At 37.3% G+C, this 17,335-nt stretch overlaps 1 protein-coding gene across 5 annotated transcripts in view; it reads right to left on the reverse strand.

Moving 5' to 3' along the window:
* LOC139760326 (inositol-tetrakisphosphate 1-kinase-like) overlaps positions 1-17,335 on the reverse strand; it is a 42,696-nt gene that overhangs the window by 24,249 nt on the left and 1,112 nt on the right. For 2 of the 5 annotated variants that reach the window (XM_071683340.1, XM_071683339.1), the window contains exons 2-8: positions 14,884-14,988; positions 13,930-13,954; positions 11,677-11,775; positions 10,727-10,868; positions 10,023-10,118; positions 7,892-7,935; positions 3,482-3,641 (exon numbers count right to left, since the gene is read on the reverse strand). In XM_071683340.1, the coding sequence (XP_071539441.1) occupies positions 3,482-3,641; positions 7,892-7,935; positions 10,023-10,118; positions 10,727-10,868; positions 11,677-11,775; positions 13,930-13,954; positions 14,884-14,981 (664 nt within the window). In that variant the 5' untranslated portion in view covers positions 14,982-14,988. Of the gene's footprint in view, positions 1-3,481; positions 3,642-7,891; positions 7,936-10,022; positions 10,119-10,726; positions 10,869-11,676; positions 11,776-13,853; positions 13,955-14,883; positions 14,989-16,668; positions 16,816-17,090; positions 17,114-17,335 lie in introns of those variants that run through there. The other 3 variants (XM_071683336.1, XM_071683338.1, XM_071683341.1) reach the window with 3 other exon arrangements.

Raw genomic sequence — 17,335 nt, forward strand, 5'->3', positions numbered from 1 at the left:
AGAGCATATCTAACAGTGCAGGTGGTGAGTGGGATAATAAAGGTGTTGATCATGATGTAAAAAAAGGTGTTGTGGAGTTTTATCCTTATGGATGATATTTTGAGTGTTGTAATTGTTAGTGATTTGTTTAGTGCACTGAATGATGTCGAATAATGAGATGTAGTGGTGTGCTGCGGTTATGAATACTCCTCTTTCTCCTTGTTTTCTGTCTTGTCTTAGGGTTCTTTAGTTACTGATGAGGTGATCTAGGTATAAGTCAGGCTTACCCATATTCCCACACCTTCCCACAATACCAAACCCTCATCACCTTAAAGCAATACTCTGTCAGATGTACCAGCTGCCTTCGTATTATCATCTCTACTGCATATCATTTCCTTCCATTAGGGATTTCTGAGAGATCTCCACAAGCAACAGCCATTCAGGCACACCTGTCACAACATCCACCAAAATCTCATTTGTAACAAAAGCAGCCAACAAGCACAAAAACAAATTACACAACCACTCCCTGCACAAAAAATATCTACCATTCTACAAAACCCCAATCATTAATTGAACATTCTAAAACTTAATACCAACAGCACTGAAAAAATTACGCAACTACCTCCAAGAAAAAAAAAAAAACACAAGGTCCTCCTTAAGTGTATATTAATTCAAAATCTCAAGACTATCATTAATCTTATAACCTTACGACATCTTCAAGGGAGTCCTGCAGCTTCAAGACTGTGGTATAATTATCATCATGAAAATGACAGACCCCTCTGAAGTGAAAAGTGTCTGAACACAATCGTACTACTCTTCGTTCAGTAGATGATTAAACCTTGCTGAATGTGACGTTTCACTCACAGTGTAACATCATAAGATGAAGTCCAGTAACACAAGACTGACAACATAATACATTATTTCATTATCATTACATAACCCCAGGACCCCCATTTATAGGGCTCCAGTAGCTTCAAGGTTGGGTTACATACAGGAGCAGGGAAATCATGGACTACTTTGAAATAAAAAGTCCCTCAACGAGATCACTCTCTTTTTGTACATTGCAGATGATGTACACTCACTGCAGGTGGCATTTCACTTATAGTGTATCCTCATGCAGGTGGAATCCATAAGCACCCTACATAACATAATATAAACACGACACTGACAAAACATACACATACCGGAATGACCCAAAAATCACTAAACTACCCTGCCATCCCTGTCTTAAATGCTAACCCACCAAAACATACATCCTTCTGAAATCACAGTCCCTAGACCTATACATGAAACACTTTCTTTCAGTGCTTTGCTCAATGCCCATCCTTACAACATTACAAATCTTAGGACCCTTCATGACCATGACTCAATAACCACAATGAAAACAATGAACACACTCAACTGCCTTGTAAATTCCCTAAATAGAAACACACAACAGCACTACACTTTATTACATGGGGTCATGTTTGGTGGAAGTGGCTGGCTTCCTGAGCACTGCAGGAGCCCTACAGAAGATAGAAGGAATTCCTAAGGCAAGAAGGTAAGGTAAGTTAAGGTAATAAGTGTGTGTGTGTGTGTGTGTGTGTGTGTGTGTGTGTGTGTGTGTGTGTGTGTGTGTGTGTGTGTGGTTGAGAGAGCAGAAGAGGGTGTGTTAAAATGGTTTGGACATATGGAGAGAATGGGCGAGGAAAGATTGACAAAGAGGATATATGTCAGAGGTGGAGGGAACAAGAAGTGGGAGACCAAACTGGAGGTGGAAGGATGGAGTGAAAAAGATTTTGAGTGACTGGGGCCTGAACATACAAGAGGGTGAGAGGCATGCAAGGAATAGAGTGAATTGGAAGGTTTGTGGGAACTGGATGTGGTTTCGGTGCACTGCACATGACAACTATAAAGACTAAGTGTGAATGAATGTGGCCTTATCTGTCTGTTCTCCTGGCGCTACCTCACTGAAGCGGAGGGAAGCAGTGTTGTTCCCTGTGGGGTGGGGTAGTGACAGGAATGGATAAAGGCAAGCATGTATGAAAGTGTAAATGTGTATATATATTTTTTTTTTTTTCATACTATTCGCCATTTCCCGCGATAGCGAGGTAGCGTTAAGAACAGAGGACTGGGCCTTTGAGGGAATATATATATATATATATATATATATATATATATATATATATATATATATATATATATATATATATATATATATATATGCATTTATATATTTATAAATAAATAAAATAAATAAATATATATGAGTGGATGGACCATTCTTCGTCTGTTTCCTGGCACTACCTCGCTGATGTGGGAAACAGCAATTATGTATAAAAAATAAATATATATAATATATATATAATACAAACACACACACACACACATATATATATATTTCAGGATTCCATCTGCTTGAGATTACAGCACAAGTGAAAAATCACCTTTGACGAGATCTGGTTATGGGTAGAGGCCAGCAGATTTGATGCATTGCCCATAGCAGGTAGGAAATGAATGTGAGAAAATGAGGTCATTATTTGAGTGTTCCTGGCACTACCTACCTAAGGAAATGGCAAATAAGTATGACAGAAAGAAAGAAATATCTATATATTTCTTTTTGTAATTACTCTGGGAACTCTTTCTAAGAAAGAGTCCTGGTGTCAGCCAGGCTCTGGGCTCTCTTTTTAGAGGCTCCAGCAGCCCAAGGCTGCATTACTTCTAGCAGAATGGAAAAGTTCTTTGAAATGACTGTACTCCCCATAATTCAGCCTGGCTAAAGATGGCTTTTCATTTGTGGTGTAAACTCATGCAGGCAGAGTCCAGTAACACCTCTATGTACTTACTTCCAGTCTATGAGTCTCTTTTATCTTCATGAACCTCCTGCAGCACTCATGAAGCCAGCCATACCCATCAGGTGGGACCATAGGTCATAAAGCATATTGATGTGTGTGTATCTATGTTGGGAGAATGTTTAGCAACTGACCTGTGAGTGTTCAGTGTCTTCATTGTAAGAGCTTTATCATAGGCATGAAGTGTCCCATGATGTGCTGATGGAGTGGTACTTTTTGATGTTGGAGGTTTAGCACTGTAAACAAATGTACTTAGGTGGTCCAGGTTTGGGATTGATGTCAATGGCTTGCATTAATGGTTGCAGAATGATGACCTGGGACTTCATCTACCAGTGGTGACAAATGTGTTTGATTATGTACAGTGCTCATGTATGACCCATGGTCCACCACAGCAGCCAGGGTGACAGCTCAAGGCTGTGCTCCACACACATACACAAATAACATACATACATATACATATCCTATATGTACTTTTATTCATACTTGCACTTTATCATTTATACAAGTTATTTATATATATACATACATATCCTATATGTACTTTTATTCATACTTGCACTTTATCATATATACAAGTTATTTTCAATTGCTTCCTATCATTACAAACTTTTGTAACCTTAGAGAGTGTATGTACAATCATAAGGTTGAAAATATGAAGAAAAATCTGATACCTCCAGCATAGAAGTTTTTAAGTGATGGACGCACAATAACAAACCACATAGGTCCCAAGACAAAGAGCTTGTAGAGAACAGCTCCATGGTTAATGAAGGACTGTGCAACACAGGGCAATGTGCATTCAGAGATGCGGTTCTCATTAAACACTACAGCCATCTGAAATGAAATACCAGGTTAACATTAAAAATAAAAGTCAGTGCACTATTATCATAATATCAAAACACTGAATTCATCTCATATGATCATAGGAATTTTTCTAATCCAAAATACCTTTTGGAAAAAATATGTGTGAATATAGCAGAGTAAAGGAAAGAAACTAGCTGTCTGTGGAAAATTTCATTTGCACAACAAGGCACCTTATAAGAAGCAACTTATCTGGAGAGACAGGAAAAAGTGGGAAAAATCTATACGAATCATTATGGATGACTATGGTCTCACTTGAATCAATTCACTATGGAGTGTGAAAAATTAAGATACACTTTCATAAATATGGAGAGCTATCTTTCACTTTAACACACTAGGTACAGGTTTCAGATAAAGTGTGCAAATGATGTACTGAGGTTATGTGGAATAATGATAGCAGACAAATGTATAAACAGATAAAAGAAGGAATGTGAGTATGACATGAAGGGATGGAAATCCAACGGCAGATTTAAAGGGATGCTAATCATCCCCACATTGCTAATTCAAGAGCATTTATCCAAAATGTCTTTGGCTACCTCGCTAACATGGGAGGCAGCAAGTAAGTATAATAAATAAAATATACATATTCGCCATTTCCAGCATGAATGAGGTAGCGTAGAGAACAGAGGACTGAGCCACAGAAGGAATTTCCTCACTTGGCCCCCTTCTCTGTTCCTTCTTTTGGAAAATTAAAGAAAAAGAGGGGAGGATTGCCAGTCCCCCGCTCCCTTCCCTATAAGTTGCCTTCTACGACACGCAGGGAATATGTTCAGGTCCCAATCGCTCTAAATCTTTTTCACTTTATCCTTCTACCTCCAATTTGGTCTCCCACTTCTCCTCGTTCCCTGCACCTCTGACACATATATTCTCTTTGTCAATCTTTCCTCACTCATTCTCTCCACTGTGACCAAACCATTTCAATGCATTCTCTTCTGCTCTCTCAACCACACTCTTTTTATTACCACACATCTCTCTTACTCTTTCATTACTTACTCAATCAAACCACCTCACACCACATGTTGTCCTCAAACATTTCATTTCCAACACATCCACCCTCCTCCTCACAACCCTCTCTCTAGCCCATGCCTCACAATCATATAACATTATTGGAACCACTATTCCTCCAAACATATCCATTTTTGCTCTCCAAGATAACATTCTCACCTTTCACATGTTCCTCAACGCTCCCAGAATCTTCGCCCTTTCCCCCACCCCATGACTCACATCCGCTTCCATGGTTCCATCCACTGCTAAAACACTTCACTTCCTCCAGTTTTTCTATATTCAAACTTACCTCCCAATTAACTTGTCCCTCAACCCTACTGAACCTAATAACCTTGCTCTTATTCACATTTACTCTCAGCTTCCTTCTTTCTCACAGTTTACCAAACTCAGTCACCAACTTCTGCTGTTTCTCACCTGAATCAGCCACCAGCACTGTATCATCAGTGAACAACAACTGACTCACTTCCCAAGCCCTCTCATCCACAACAGACTGCATCATTGCCCCTTTCTCCAAAACTCTTGCATTCACCTCCCTAACAACTCCATCCATAAACAAATTAAACAACCATGGAGACATCTGCTGCAAACCGACACTTACTGGGAACCAAACACTTTCCTCTCTTCCTGCTCATACATATGCCTTACATCCTCGATAAAAACTTTTCACTGCTTCTAGCAATTTACCTCTCACACCATATACTCTTATTACCTTCCACAGAGCAACTCTTATCATATGCCTTCTCCAGATCCATAAATACTACATACAATTCCATCTGATTTTCTAAGTATTTCTCACATACATTCTTCAAAGCAAGCACCTGATCCATACATCCTCTACCACTTCTGAAGCCACACAGCTCTTCCCCAATCTGATGCTCTGTACATGCCTTGACCATCTTAATCAATACCCTCCCACATAATTTCCTAGGAATACTCAACAAACTTATACATCTGTAATCTGAACACTCACCTTTATCCCCTTCGCCTTTGTACAATGGCACTAGGCATGCATTCTGCCAATCCTCATGCACTTCACCATGAACCATACATACACTGAATATCCTTACCAACCAGTCAACAACACAGTCACCCCCTTTTTTAATAAATTCCACTGCAATACCATCCAAACCTGCCCCTTGCTGGCTTTTTCTTCTTCCACAAAGCTTTCACTACCTCTTCTCTGTTTACCAAATTATTCTCCCTGACCCTTTCACTTCGCACACCACCTCAACGGAAACACCCTATATCTGCCACTCTATGATCAAACACATTCAACAAACCTTCAAAATACTGACTCCATCTCCCTCTCTCTTCACCACTACTTGTTATTACCTCCCCATTTGCCCCTTTCACTGATGTTTCCATTTGTTCTCTAGTATTACACACTTTATTTACCTCCTTCCAAAACATCTTTTTATTCTCCCTAAAATTTAATGATACTATCTCACCCAACTCTCATTTGCCCTCTTTTTCACCTCTTGCACCTTTCTCTCGACCTTTCGCCTCTTTCTTTTATACATCTAATCCAATATAATAAAAACAACGCTCAAAAATGATGAATAAAATGAAGAAAGCAAGAAAAATAATCCAAGTACCAGAATTAAAGGGATGACAAGTAGCCTTCTGTCAACTCAAAAATAAATGTTTAAAACAATATCATCATTATTTACACTTATTTATGCATCAAATACATAACATACACTTACACAATATTTCAAAAAATCCATAAATTAACTTCCTAATGGTCAAAACGATGTAGAGAAAAGAAAGCTAAATGAATCTCTATGTGGTTGGCGGCAGCCATTTGACAGAGTCACTGTCTACATATGAAGTTTCAGCCAGCCACTGCACAGGGTGGAGCACCTTACAGGACCCTGGTGCCATTTCTTGGCTGGTGGAAGATCAGTGAACTGCAGAGGATGTACAAACTTTTTTCTTTTTGACCGCTGTAGACTTTAGTTGTATTTTGTAGCATGAAGAAATGTATTTCACGACTAACTGTAATTTGCAGCCAAAGGGTTAAAGAAGACTTATCCACACCTCATATGCATAACATTCTCTTGTATCCAGACATCTTGTATAATCCTCTCTTGCATTCATGCATCTTGTGAGAGTAATAAATTTCAATCCAGTTATAAGTTCCATTCACATTTCTTTCCTTCTGTGTTTATCAATTTGATGCTACATTCTTTTTATCATTAGAAGGGAAATTTAATACTAACATTTAGTTAAAGTATATCGAGTATGAATTCAAGTTTCAGACTCCAAGACTGAGGTTTGGATCCTGTAAATCTGAGGTGGTTTGGAAAACCCAACAAATATACAGATTACTATGACTTTACTAAAGGAGCCTCTGACACCTAGGTATTGTCTCTAAACTCTATAAGGGCTATAATTGAGAGCATTTTCCATATGAGTACCTCTGGAAAAGGAATTTTCTAATTCTACTAACTCCAAGCCAAGGATAAAGGATATGTTTAACTGATCTTATATCTAAACCTAGAAAAAAAATAGATTCTGAAGTTATGCACTGGCAGAGATTCACTGAGGTACCACCTCAAGGGATAGGAAATCAAAGACTCAACAGACAGTATCTCATCTGGAAGGCTTCTATCCAGACATAAAATACTCTCTGGAGATATGTAGCTTGAAGAAAGGGTCTCTAAACAATGAGGCAAAGAATACTACAACTAAATTAAATATCAAAAAGCAGAGATTTGCCTGCACCTTAGTAACATTCATCATTAGTAAAAACTGTAATAACAGCTCAAAAAACTATGGAAGATGTAAAAATCCTAAATCATCTCAGTGGAAAGACCTGGATTTGTATTCCAAAACCAAGGACTACTATAAAGAAAAAACTACACAAAAATAATCAAGGGTATTTCTAAAGCTTAAGCAGAAGCCTCTACAAACACTGTGCTAAAGTTGCTCTCTGTCAGCGGCCTGTTAAGGGTGAGGGACTAAAGGCTAAGAAGTGGCACTGGAGTTCAATAATCATGGAGACTCTACTGCCTTGGCCACCCCTTTGAAGGAGTTCCAGGTGGGAACAGGCATCAGAGATATAGATAGATTGCATGCCAATCACGTGATTAAAGCATGTGACTTGCAAGAGGAGTTCTGTCCTGTTAATGAAGATCCTACAATTACCTTGTTTTCCCCTCAATCCTAATGATTCCAACCCCAATTGTCAATAGTTCAAACCATATGCATCTTACCTCATGTGCTTCTATGCCACCACCTGCCGTTACTGGCTTGCATACTGTGGAAGCAAAGCAGAAAAAGATTGTTAATATTTCTCATTCATCATAAAGCTCACTTAGTCATCAATAAAACAGAGAAAAGAGGTGCATCCATATGTAGTATGATGATCTGAACCTTTGAGTCAAAGGACTTTTATAGGACCTTTGTTTATTTTAAAATATCTCTTCACTGTTTAGAGGACATATAATAAGACTTATCTCATTCAATATAATTCAAAATTGTATTTATCACCTTTGAAACAAAATTATACTTTGAATAATAACTTTTTGGGTGTTCAGAGAGAGAGAGAGAGAGAGAGAGAGAGAGAGAGAGAGAGAGAAAATTGGTCAACAAATATGAGTCAGCATACTCAACTACCTTAGTTTTCTCAACTTTTGATGCCTAAACTTAAATACACAAAATCATTCATGAAATGACATGCGTAACAGATGTTAGCTTTAAATGGCCATAACTCTTTGCCCAAGAAGAAACCCAATGACAGAATATGACTTTTACTCAAACTGGAGCCTATTAAGGCTATTTGAACAGTGTATCCAACACATCCTCTCACTCTTTGAAAAAGAGAGTGCCAATACTACTCCCACCTCCATGAGGAGGTCATCTATCCAGTAAACCCATGAGTCCATACCAAAACATCAGACAAATTTGAGCCAATCTGTTCTTCTGAGAGAGAAGCTGGCTGCTCTTAATAAAGAGTGTGGCTAATATCAAATGGTTCACCTTCAACATAAGAGCTACCAGCTGTTTAACACCTATGGCAGTGACTGGAATTGATCAATGTCAATCACACAGACCATCCCTACATGAGCAATGCTGATCTACATCCTTAAAATTCTCAGACTAATTCAAATATAGATAGTTCCATTTTGTTCCTTAAGCTGCTGTACATCACCAAGTACTTTACCTACGAGCAGATGCTAAGTTCTTTCATGTCAGTTTCTCATCAAACAAGAAGAAAGTGGACATATCTGCTGCACTGAAACAAATGGCCTGAATATCAAGGGAATTTCCTGAGTGCAGGGGAATTACAAAGAATCCCCTAATGATATCAACATGTGACGAGTCTAGTTCTATGTACGAAGAGGAGCCTACTCTTGTGACCTATGCTAGAAAACTTCAGCAGTGAGGCATATATCAGAGCTTAAAATCAAGCATGAGATACCATTTCAGGGAAATCTCCCAATTAAGCATGAGTTACTATTTCAAGGAAAATTTACCTGTCCACCCTGCAACATTTGGCATCCATGCACATTATGAGATTTCCACTTCAACTGATTACTTTCATTGATAATTTTCTTATCTATAATCAAATACAGCAAATTAATTTTTATAAATTTTTGGGAAATTTTACCACAGTAGGAACAAGCCTCGAATTATTACTACCACACACAATAAGAGGACAAACCTCAAACAGGTATTAAAAGAAATTAAGGTCCACATAAATGTAAAGGTTCCCCATTATCAAAAGATATGGTTTCCCTTAACCACTAGGAATGTATCTTTCTCCATTACCCTTCACAAACATATAAGCCCCAACTGCTTTAACATGCAGGGGTGTTTTCCTACAACTCAGGGATATCCCATAGAGCAGCCCTTCATGTAATTTCTCATCAAGTTTAGATACCTTTCCTTCTTATTTGCACAGGGAATCTGATGTGTAAGGAGTTCCTGAGGTAGTCTTCCTGATGTAAAGTGAGTTAAGTCATCTAAACAGAAAAAGAGTGAATATGAATTTCCTAATGTCAGTGTAGAAGCTCTGCCAGATGCAAAGGACCTGGTAGTATAAGGCATCTGATATAAAAAGGATAAAACCTTATTAGTTAAGAACTACAAGGGAGTGAAAGTATTCTATAATACTGTTACAATGAAAAATTCATTTCTAGCCATTTATAAAGAACTTCATTTGTGAAATTATTAAAAATGCATAAACTTATTTTGCTTAGAGTTACAGGATTATGTGTTCATAGATACTACCTCATGATTCTTTTACCAGCTCTCCAAATCCTTTGATGCCTTAATTATATCCTTACATTAAGTTTAGTTACTTAACTTAATGTTAAGTGATCAAGGTTTATCTGAACATACCTACTGGGAATGTAACATTTGCCTCCTGAAGCATCTTTTTATTATGATGTACATTTGTTGTAGAAAGTTCCACATATGTTGGAGTGAACACCTTATCTGTAATAAAAAGACTGAATAAAAGAAAAGAAATTACCAACTACTACAAAAACTACAACTATACTAACAATTACTTCAAAGAAGTTATCAACCTATTATGATCTGCAACCATGCTTGGATGTACTCAGCATGGTGACCACAACCTAACTTGGATGGGTTGCCCCATCAAGTCCTCATTTAAATTCGAAGGTGCACTTTGTTTGTATACAGAGCTGCCGTATGTGATGAACAACTATAAATACCATCAGGGAAAAACACTAACCAAGAATACCAATACATGCACATATTAATTGAGATACATAAGGACACTAGGTATATGTGTACTAAAAAATAAACTAAGTGTAAAACTTAATATAATGGTGTTCTTTCTTTCAAACTATTCGCCATTTCCCGCATTAGCAAGGTAGCGTTAAGAACAGAGGACTGGGCCTCTGAGGGAATATCCTCACCTGGCCCCCTTCTCTGTTCCTTCTTTTGGAAAGTTGAAAAAAAAAAAAGAGGGGAGGATTTCCAGCCCCCCACTCCCTCCCCTTTTAGTCGCCTTCTACGACACGCAGGGAATACGTGTGAAGTGTTCTATGTGCATTTATATATAGTGATCTACTCACCATCATTTTTGAAGCACTGTTGTAGAAGTTCATAGGTCTGGTTCCTCAGCAGGAGTCTGTGAACACCAGGGAGAGGATCCATTACAATCATTTCTGGATGCTCATCAATGTAATTTTCTACCATCCTGATTGCAGCTGTAGCCTGAAATATATCATAATAGACAGCATGACTGGTAAGTACAACTAACTAGCTTTGCCCAGTCTACTGCTATTAAAGTATGACAGAATTGCATGTTCATAATCTGCATTAAATTTTTACTGCTGCTCTTTTTCCTGCTGTCCTCATTTTTTTCAAAATATTAAACAGTCAGATTAACTCAAATCAATTCTAAGAACAATTAAGTGTACAGGGGGTCCTAATAAAATAACAGGGTTATGTTCCAGTTGTACAAATATGCTTCCTGGCTGCTGTAGCAGACTCAAAAGGAAAGAAGGGACTCCTGTGGCAGAAAGGTATGGTAAAGTAATGTAAGGTATATAGCAAATATCTGTACTCATCCACAACTCCTAGTTCTTAACTATGCAAGCTGATCTTGTAATTTCACCTCCTTTTCTTTGAAAAAAATAGCATCTTACTTTTATACTTTTATCCGTGGGAATAAATAAAGGCAGACAGTATGAATTATGTACATTTGTATATATGTATATGTCTGTGTGTGTATATATATGTATATACATGTGTATGGGGGTGGGTTGGGCCATTTCTTTCGTCTGTTTCCTTGCGCTACCTCGCAAACGCGGGAGACAGCGACAAAGCAAAATAAAAAAAATATATATAATCCATGTTCACCTTAAGCATCCTTCTCCTGGTATCCACCATCAAATGTGTCAAAATACGACCACTTTTACACAAAGAAAATTACAAAATATTTAGTACAATTACTTAACATAAAAATTCCCTGTACTTTGTCTTTGTCAACAAAAAGAAAAAAAGAAAAAATACGAGTTACCTTTGGGTCATGGTTGAGTGCCTGAGCATACATTGCTGTCAGCTTATGAAGCATCAGGTCAAAGGGCCCTTGTTCTTCCATTGGATTACCCATGTCAATCTGGGAAAATAAAAGATATGCAGCTGAAAATCTTCATCAATCAAATAACATTTCTTTGCAAAAAAAATGTCTAAAACAAATTTATGAAATTCAAAGTTATATGGTACCATTTGAAATGGTATACAGGGGGTCCCGAACTTCCAAGTATCCTACCAACAAACACCCATACCTATGAATGAGCTCAAAAAACAATACTTAATTCCTAGTTCAACATATAATCAATAACTCATGAACCACCAAAATGCATCTTTTATCATTAAGTGTTGCTTAATGCAATGTCTGATTAACTATATCCACTTCAGAATACATTTTCTAATTCATTATCACAGGTATAAGTATTTCCTCTAATTCCATGCATTTCTTGATATTTTCTGACGTGAATATATCAACTTAGGAACAGGGTCCAGGAACCTAATCCATTCATAACCTGAGGACCCCCTGAACTATACTCATTCTGGGTTCCATTATCATCATTTCAATGTAACCCTGGGACCCTTTTTCGTAGAGCTTCTGCAGCTTTAAAGCTATGTTCCACATGGGAACAGGGATGGTAGCAAGTGGCAAGAAATCCTCTCTTCTTGTATGAAAGGGAATACATATATAGCTGTTACTGGACTCTGCTTACTCAGGGATACACCTCAAGTGACAAGTCTCCTTAGGTGAGACAATATCATTGACAGTATAGTCTAGACAAATAACTTCACACTCCAAAGGAATCTAAATTTCCCTCATACTGGAAGACCTTGACAAAGAATGGCCTCATTTGCTCACATCCTTTCTATGGCTTTAACATGTAATAAGCCAAAACTGCAGCACCTTGTCTACAACCAAGCCCCACAGACCTCTCACTGGTTTCCTCCAACCACTGCACATGCCATAGTGTGTCTGTAATAAGTGTAGTAATGACTTTTGAAGGTTTCCTTTAGCCACCCTGGAATATGGTGGTATTGTAAATAATTTGAAAAAATATAAACAAATCAATAAATCATCATATTGTACCTAAGATCATCTGAATTTACATAAAAATGGAACACTGTAGATCTGAAAAGAATTTGACAGTTTATAGATGTGAGACAAAGAATCATGAACACTATGAAACCAAAAGGTAACACAGCCTAGAAGATTTAACACTGTAGTTAACTGCTAACTTGCTGATTAAACTGAGACTGCTCAATTTGGGGAATAGATAAAGTGCTGAATCCTAGTGGTTATTCCATGCTATTCAGCATAAAAATGACATCAATCCACTTAAAACTATTTATCTTTTCTTTTAAACTATCCGCCATTTCCCGCATTAGCTAGGTAGCATTAAGAACAGAGGACTGGGCCTTTGTGGAATATCCTCACCTGGCCCCCCTCTGTTCCTTCTTTTGGAAAATTAAAAAAAAAAAAAAAAAAAAACGAGAGGGGAGGATTTCCAGCCTCCCGCTCCCTCCCCTTTTAGTCGCCTTCTACGACACACAGGGAATACGTGGGAAGTATTCTTCATCCCCTATCCCCAGGGATAACTATTTATATGGAATTATATATTCTGGCTTCCTTTACAAAATATCTCAAAACTTAGATATTCTGTTTCCTCCAGCAGCTGCAAATTAATTTTATTATCTCATCTTCCTCACCAACAAGCAGAGATACTAACAGACATCTTAGGTTTGGTTACTTCTGTACCTTACAAACTGCTAAATATCCCCAAGATAATGCCTCATATCTGGAGAGTTTTAGATATATAATGAACTTTCCAGAATAATAAAAGCAGGTTCCCAACAGAGGTCTCAAATTTGAGGGTTTCCTGTACTACAAAATAACCATACATAAACAACATGCTACTCAAAACTTCCTACAATGTTAAACTATTTCAAGTGATACATGAAAATAAACTTTACAAGATAAAGAAAACTGAAGTGATATCATACAAAACGTATTAGAGCTAGTGGACTTTCCGTCTTTATCAATTAAAGAGCACAACAACCTTGTCTTGATAAGATATTATTATATTAGTCATTTTCACACTCACACTTCCTCAAGGTTATGATAACCAGCAAAGGGCAATCTACTGTCTTTGAAAAGACCTTTCATACCAAGCTCCAAAATAATGATGATCAACATCTTGGAGTGTACATCAAACTTTCCTTCCTCTACAGTCTTTAGAAATACCTTGACAAGCTCTATTCCTCGTCTCCTGAAAAGAGATATAAGACAGATAAACATCTATTCACACTCCAGTAAGAAATACAGCATTGTAATCATACTAAACTGAATGTATAGAACAGTATATAGTGCAGCAAATTAAACATTGTACATAAAACCTGATAAATTCTTTGGTTCTAAAAACATTTCAATATCTAATCTTAACTGTCAGAGCAACAAGGTTTACCCCTAAATGACCTAAGCCATTCTTGTGCAAGTTGTCAAATAGGGATCCTTTTCATACTTATATGGATTGCCTCTCCCCACCCTCATTTAAATTCAAAGGGGCACTTCATCCATATATAGAGGTATCCTGTGTAACAAGCAAATGTAGCACTGGCAAAAAATCCTACAGTGATAGTTACCCATTTAACCCAGTGGGAACCCTAGCCATACTTATATGGGCTGCATTTTTCAAACATAATTTAAACAGGAAGGTGAACTTTATTAGTCTGTAATGATTCCCTGTCACAAGCAAAAATAATTAGTCCTAAAAGGGAATCCTAGTATCTTAGTAACCCATATGTGATGGGAGAAGGTACAACCCCGCCATATGCCCCACACAAATCAGTGGCTAACTAATAATAGTCTTTGGAGCATAATGGTAAAATGATTTAGCAGATGTTGAACTGTTGGCTCTGAGAAAAGTTCTTTGTGTATCAGTAATCTACTGGTGGTGGTAGAGAAGAGCTGAAGATATACGTGTCACTAAAATTCAATGAGCACATGATCATGTAACACGCCATATTCAAATGGATAATCTACTAAATTTCATATTTACATCTTTGAACAATATTTCCTACTAACTAAAGACTATTTTCTATTTCATTTTTTGATATACCCCAATGCTAGGGAAACTCATAAATTTATAGAGCTTGGTCCTTTAAGGGTTAAAACTGAAAATTCCAGCTAAGTACATACTTGCATGCTGCCTTCAGCTCAGCAACTCCAAATTTCTGACACTTCTTCTCATTGAACCAATATCCCACAATCTTAGTCCTGTTTGCTGGTTGCTCCATTCTGTAACTGTGAAGAGAATTCAATAATCTAAATAATACATTCCATGCAACATGTGCAAATTATGCTTTGTAATTTTCCATCATTTTGGAGTTAGAGTTTGAATGGAGAAAACTTGGAGAAAGTGGAGTGTTTTAGATACCTGAGAGTGGATATGGCAGTGAAGTCAGCCATAGGGTAGGTAAGGGGGACAAAAGTCATGGGCCGACAAAAGAAAGTAGGTTACCATCATTAAGGGTAAAGATGGCTATGTCTGATGGTTCATCAGTCCTGTTGGTGCTATATATATATATATATATATATATATATATATATATATATATATATATATATATATATATACATCTTTTCTTTCATACTATTCGCCATTTCCTGCATTAGCGAGGTAGTGTTAAGAACAGAGGACTGGGCCTTTGAGGGAATATCCTCACCTGGCCCCCTTCTCTGTTCCTTCTCTTGGAAAATTAAAAAAAATGAGAGGGGAGGATTTCCAGCCCCCCGCTCCCTTCCCTTTTAGTCGCCTTCTACGACACGCAGGGAATACATGGGAAGTATTCTTTCTCCCCATGGACTCATAAGAATATCTTGATCACACACAAAATTGTAATCCTTTCCAAGTGAGGATATTCCCTAAAAGGCTCAGTCTTCTGGTCTTAACGCTACCTTGCTAACGCGGGAGATGGCGAATAGTATGAAAAAAAAAAATATATATATATATATATATATATATATATATAGCATTAATGGGATGGCCTTGATTAGGGATTCAACTGCTTGAGTCATCTCATATAACAAAAAAAACTGCTTGTAAATGGAATCCATACCATATTCTTAACATAAAAAGTAAGGTAAACTTTGGCTAGCAGGGGAAGCTTTAAAAGTTTTTATAGGTTCTGTTGATTTATGCAGGTGTTTAACCTAATGTACTATAAAATTGTTTAATGCAACATTTTCCCTATCATGTGTTCACCTTCTATACTCTTACATTATTCAACTCAACATTACCTATGCACATGTGCTAACTTTCTGTACTTTAAACTACACTAAGCTATTTCAACAATGTTCACAGCCCTCCATACTAGTTATATAATATTGTAATAATTCTAATCATTCTTCCTTGATCTTGATTTATTATGTAAATGAAATACATATACTCCTACTCCACATACACATACTCGTTAGCCATTCATGAGGCCAGTGCTGGAGCCTGACTTGATTAACCCTAAACAGAACTATATCATTCATGAATGACGTTGGAAGAAACCTGGAGAAACGTGGCAAGAGGGAGGAGCTTGAATAAAAAAAAAAAAACACTGTGACATAAGGCAGGTGGTGTTACATGCAAGTAATATAAGTGTTGTGGGACTGTAATGAAACCATAGAAGTGATTGCAATAATTTCATAACCATTTGTTACGATGCATATACTGCGCTGTGAAACGTATTTACGGTTCACTGTCCCAAGTCAGTGTGCCAGCAGTTATGCGAAGTTGTCATACAATCAAAAATGTATCTAAACATATAAACATCAACCACGGCATTCATAATTTTCACTAGGGAAGGCAACATATACAAGTTTCAAGTAGATTTCCAATGGTACGACATGCCATATCTATGCAAATCGCTGCCATCCATGCACAGACGTACCATGTTATTAAACAGCATCCATAACCCAATATGTAATCCCTACCTTCAACACGTGTGCTGTAGAATATCCCAGCACACAACAGTATGCCAACAAAATATTTTCCACTGCTGACTCTGTAGTATTCACCTCAGCGTCGATAAGGTGTACCACCACATGAGTGGCCTGTTATCGCTTATATCTACAATTTATAACGTCTCGAGTCATTTTCATACCGTGCAAAAATACATTCTAACATGGCCATTGAATTTAGTATCATACCTGTAGTGAAATGCGAAATCAGAAGTTGAGTCTAACCTTTAATTCTGACTACAATTGAAGCCATGCATTATTGTACACCTGCAACATGTAAATTGTAAACAAATGGATATGAAGTTAGATAATTCTGCTCCTGTTGATCAACTTAAGTTTTATAAGTTAGCTAAAGGTCCTACATAATCTACGGTGATTAATAATTCATCTTCTACCTTTTCATTTGCAGGAGATCACATAAGCGAGAATTGGGAATGTAAAAAAGTGAATGTAATCGGTTCTTCCGCAGTCGTCGGAACTTGTCCAATATGGTTATATATATTTTTTCTTCTCAAAACATGATATTGGTTGTAAAAGTCTTCCATGCTGATACTCCTGATTTCCAAATATTTCGCTCTAAACCAAAGCATTTTGTAATTGTTCCGTAGGGGTGAGTAAGACATTTAAATGGCATGCCTAT

This window comes from Panulirus ornatus, chromosome 36, assembly GCF_036320965.1.
Source record: "Panulirus ornatus isolate Po-2019 chromosome 36, ASM3632096v1, whole genome shotgun sequence".
Classification (NCBI taxonomy): domain Eukaryota; kingdom Metazoa; phylum Arthropoda; class Malacostraca; order Decapoda; family Palinuridae; genus Panulirus; species Panulirus ornatus.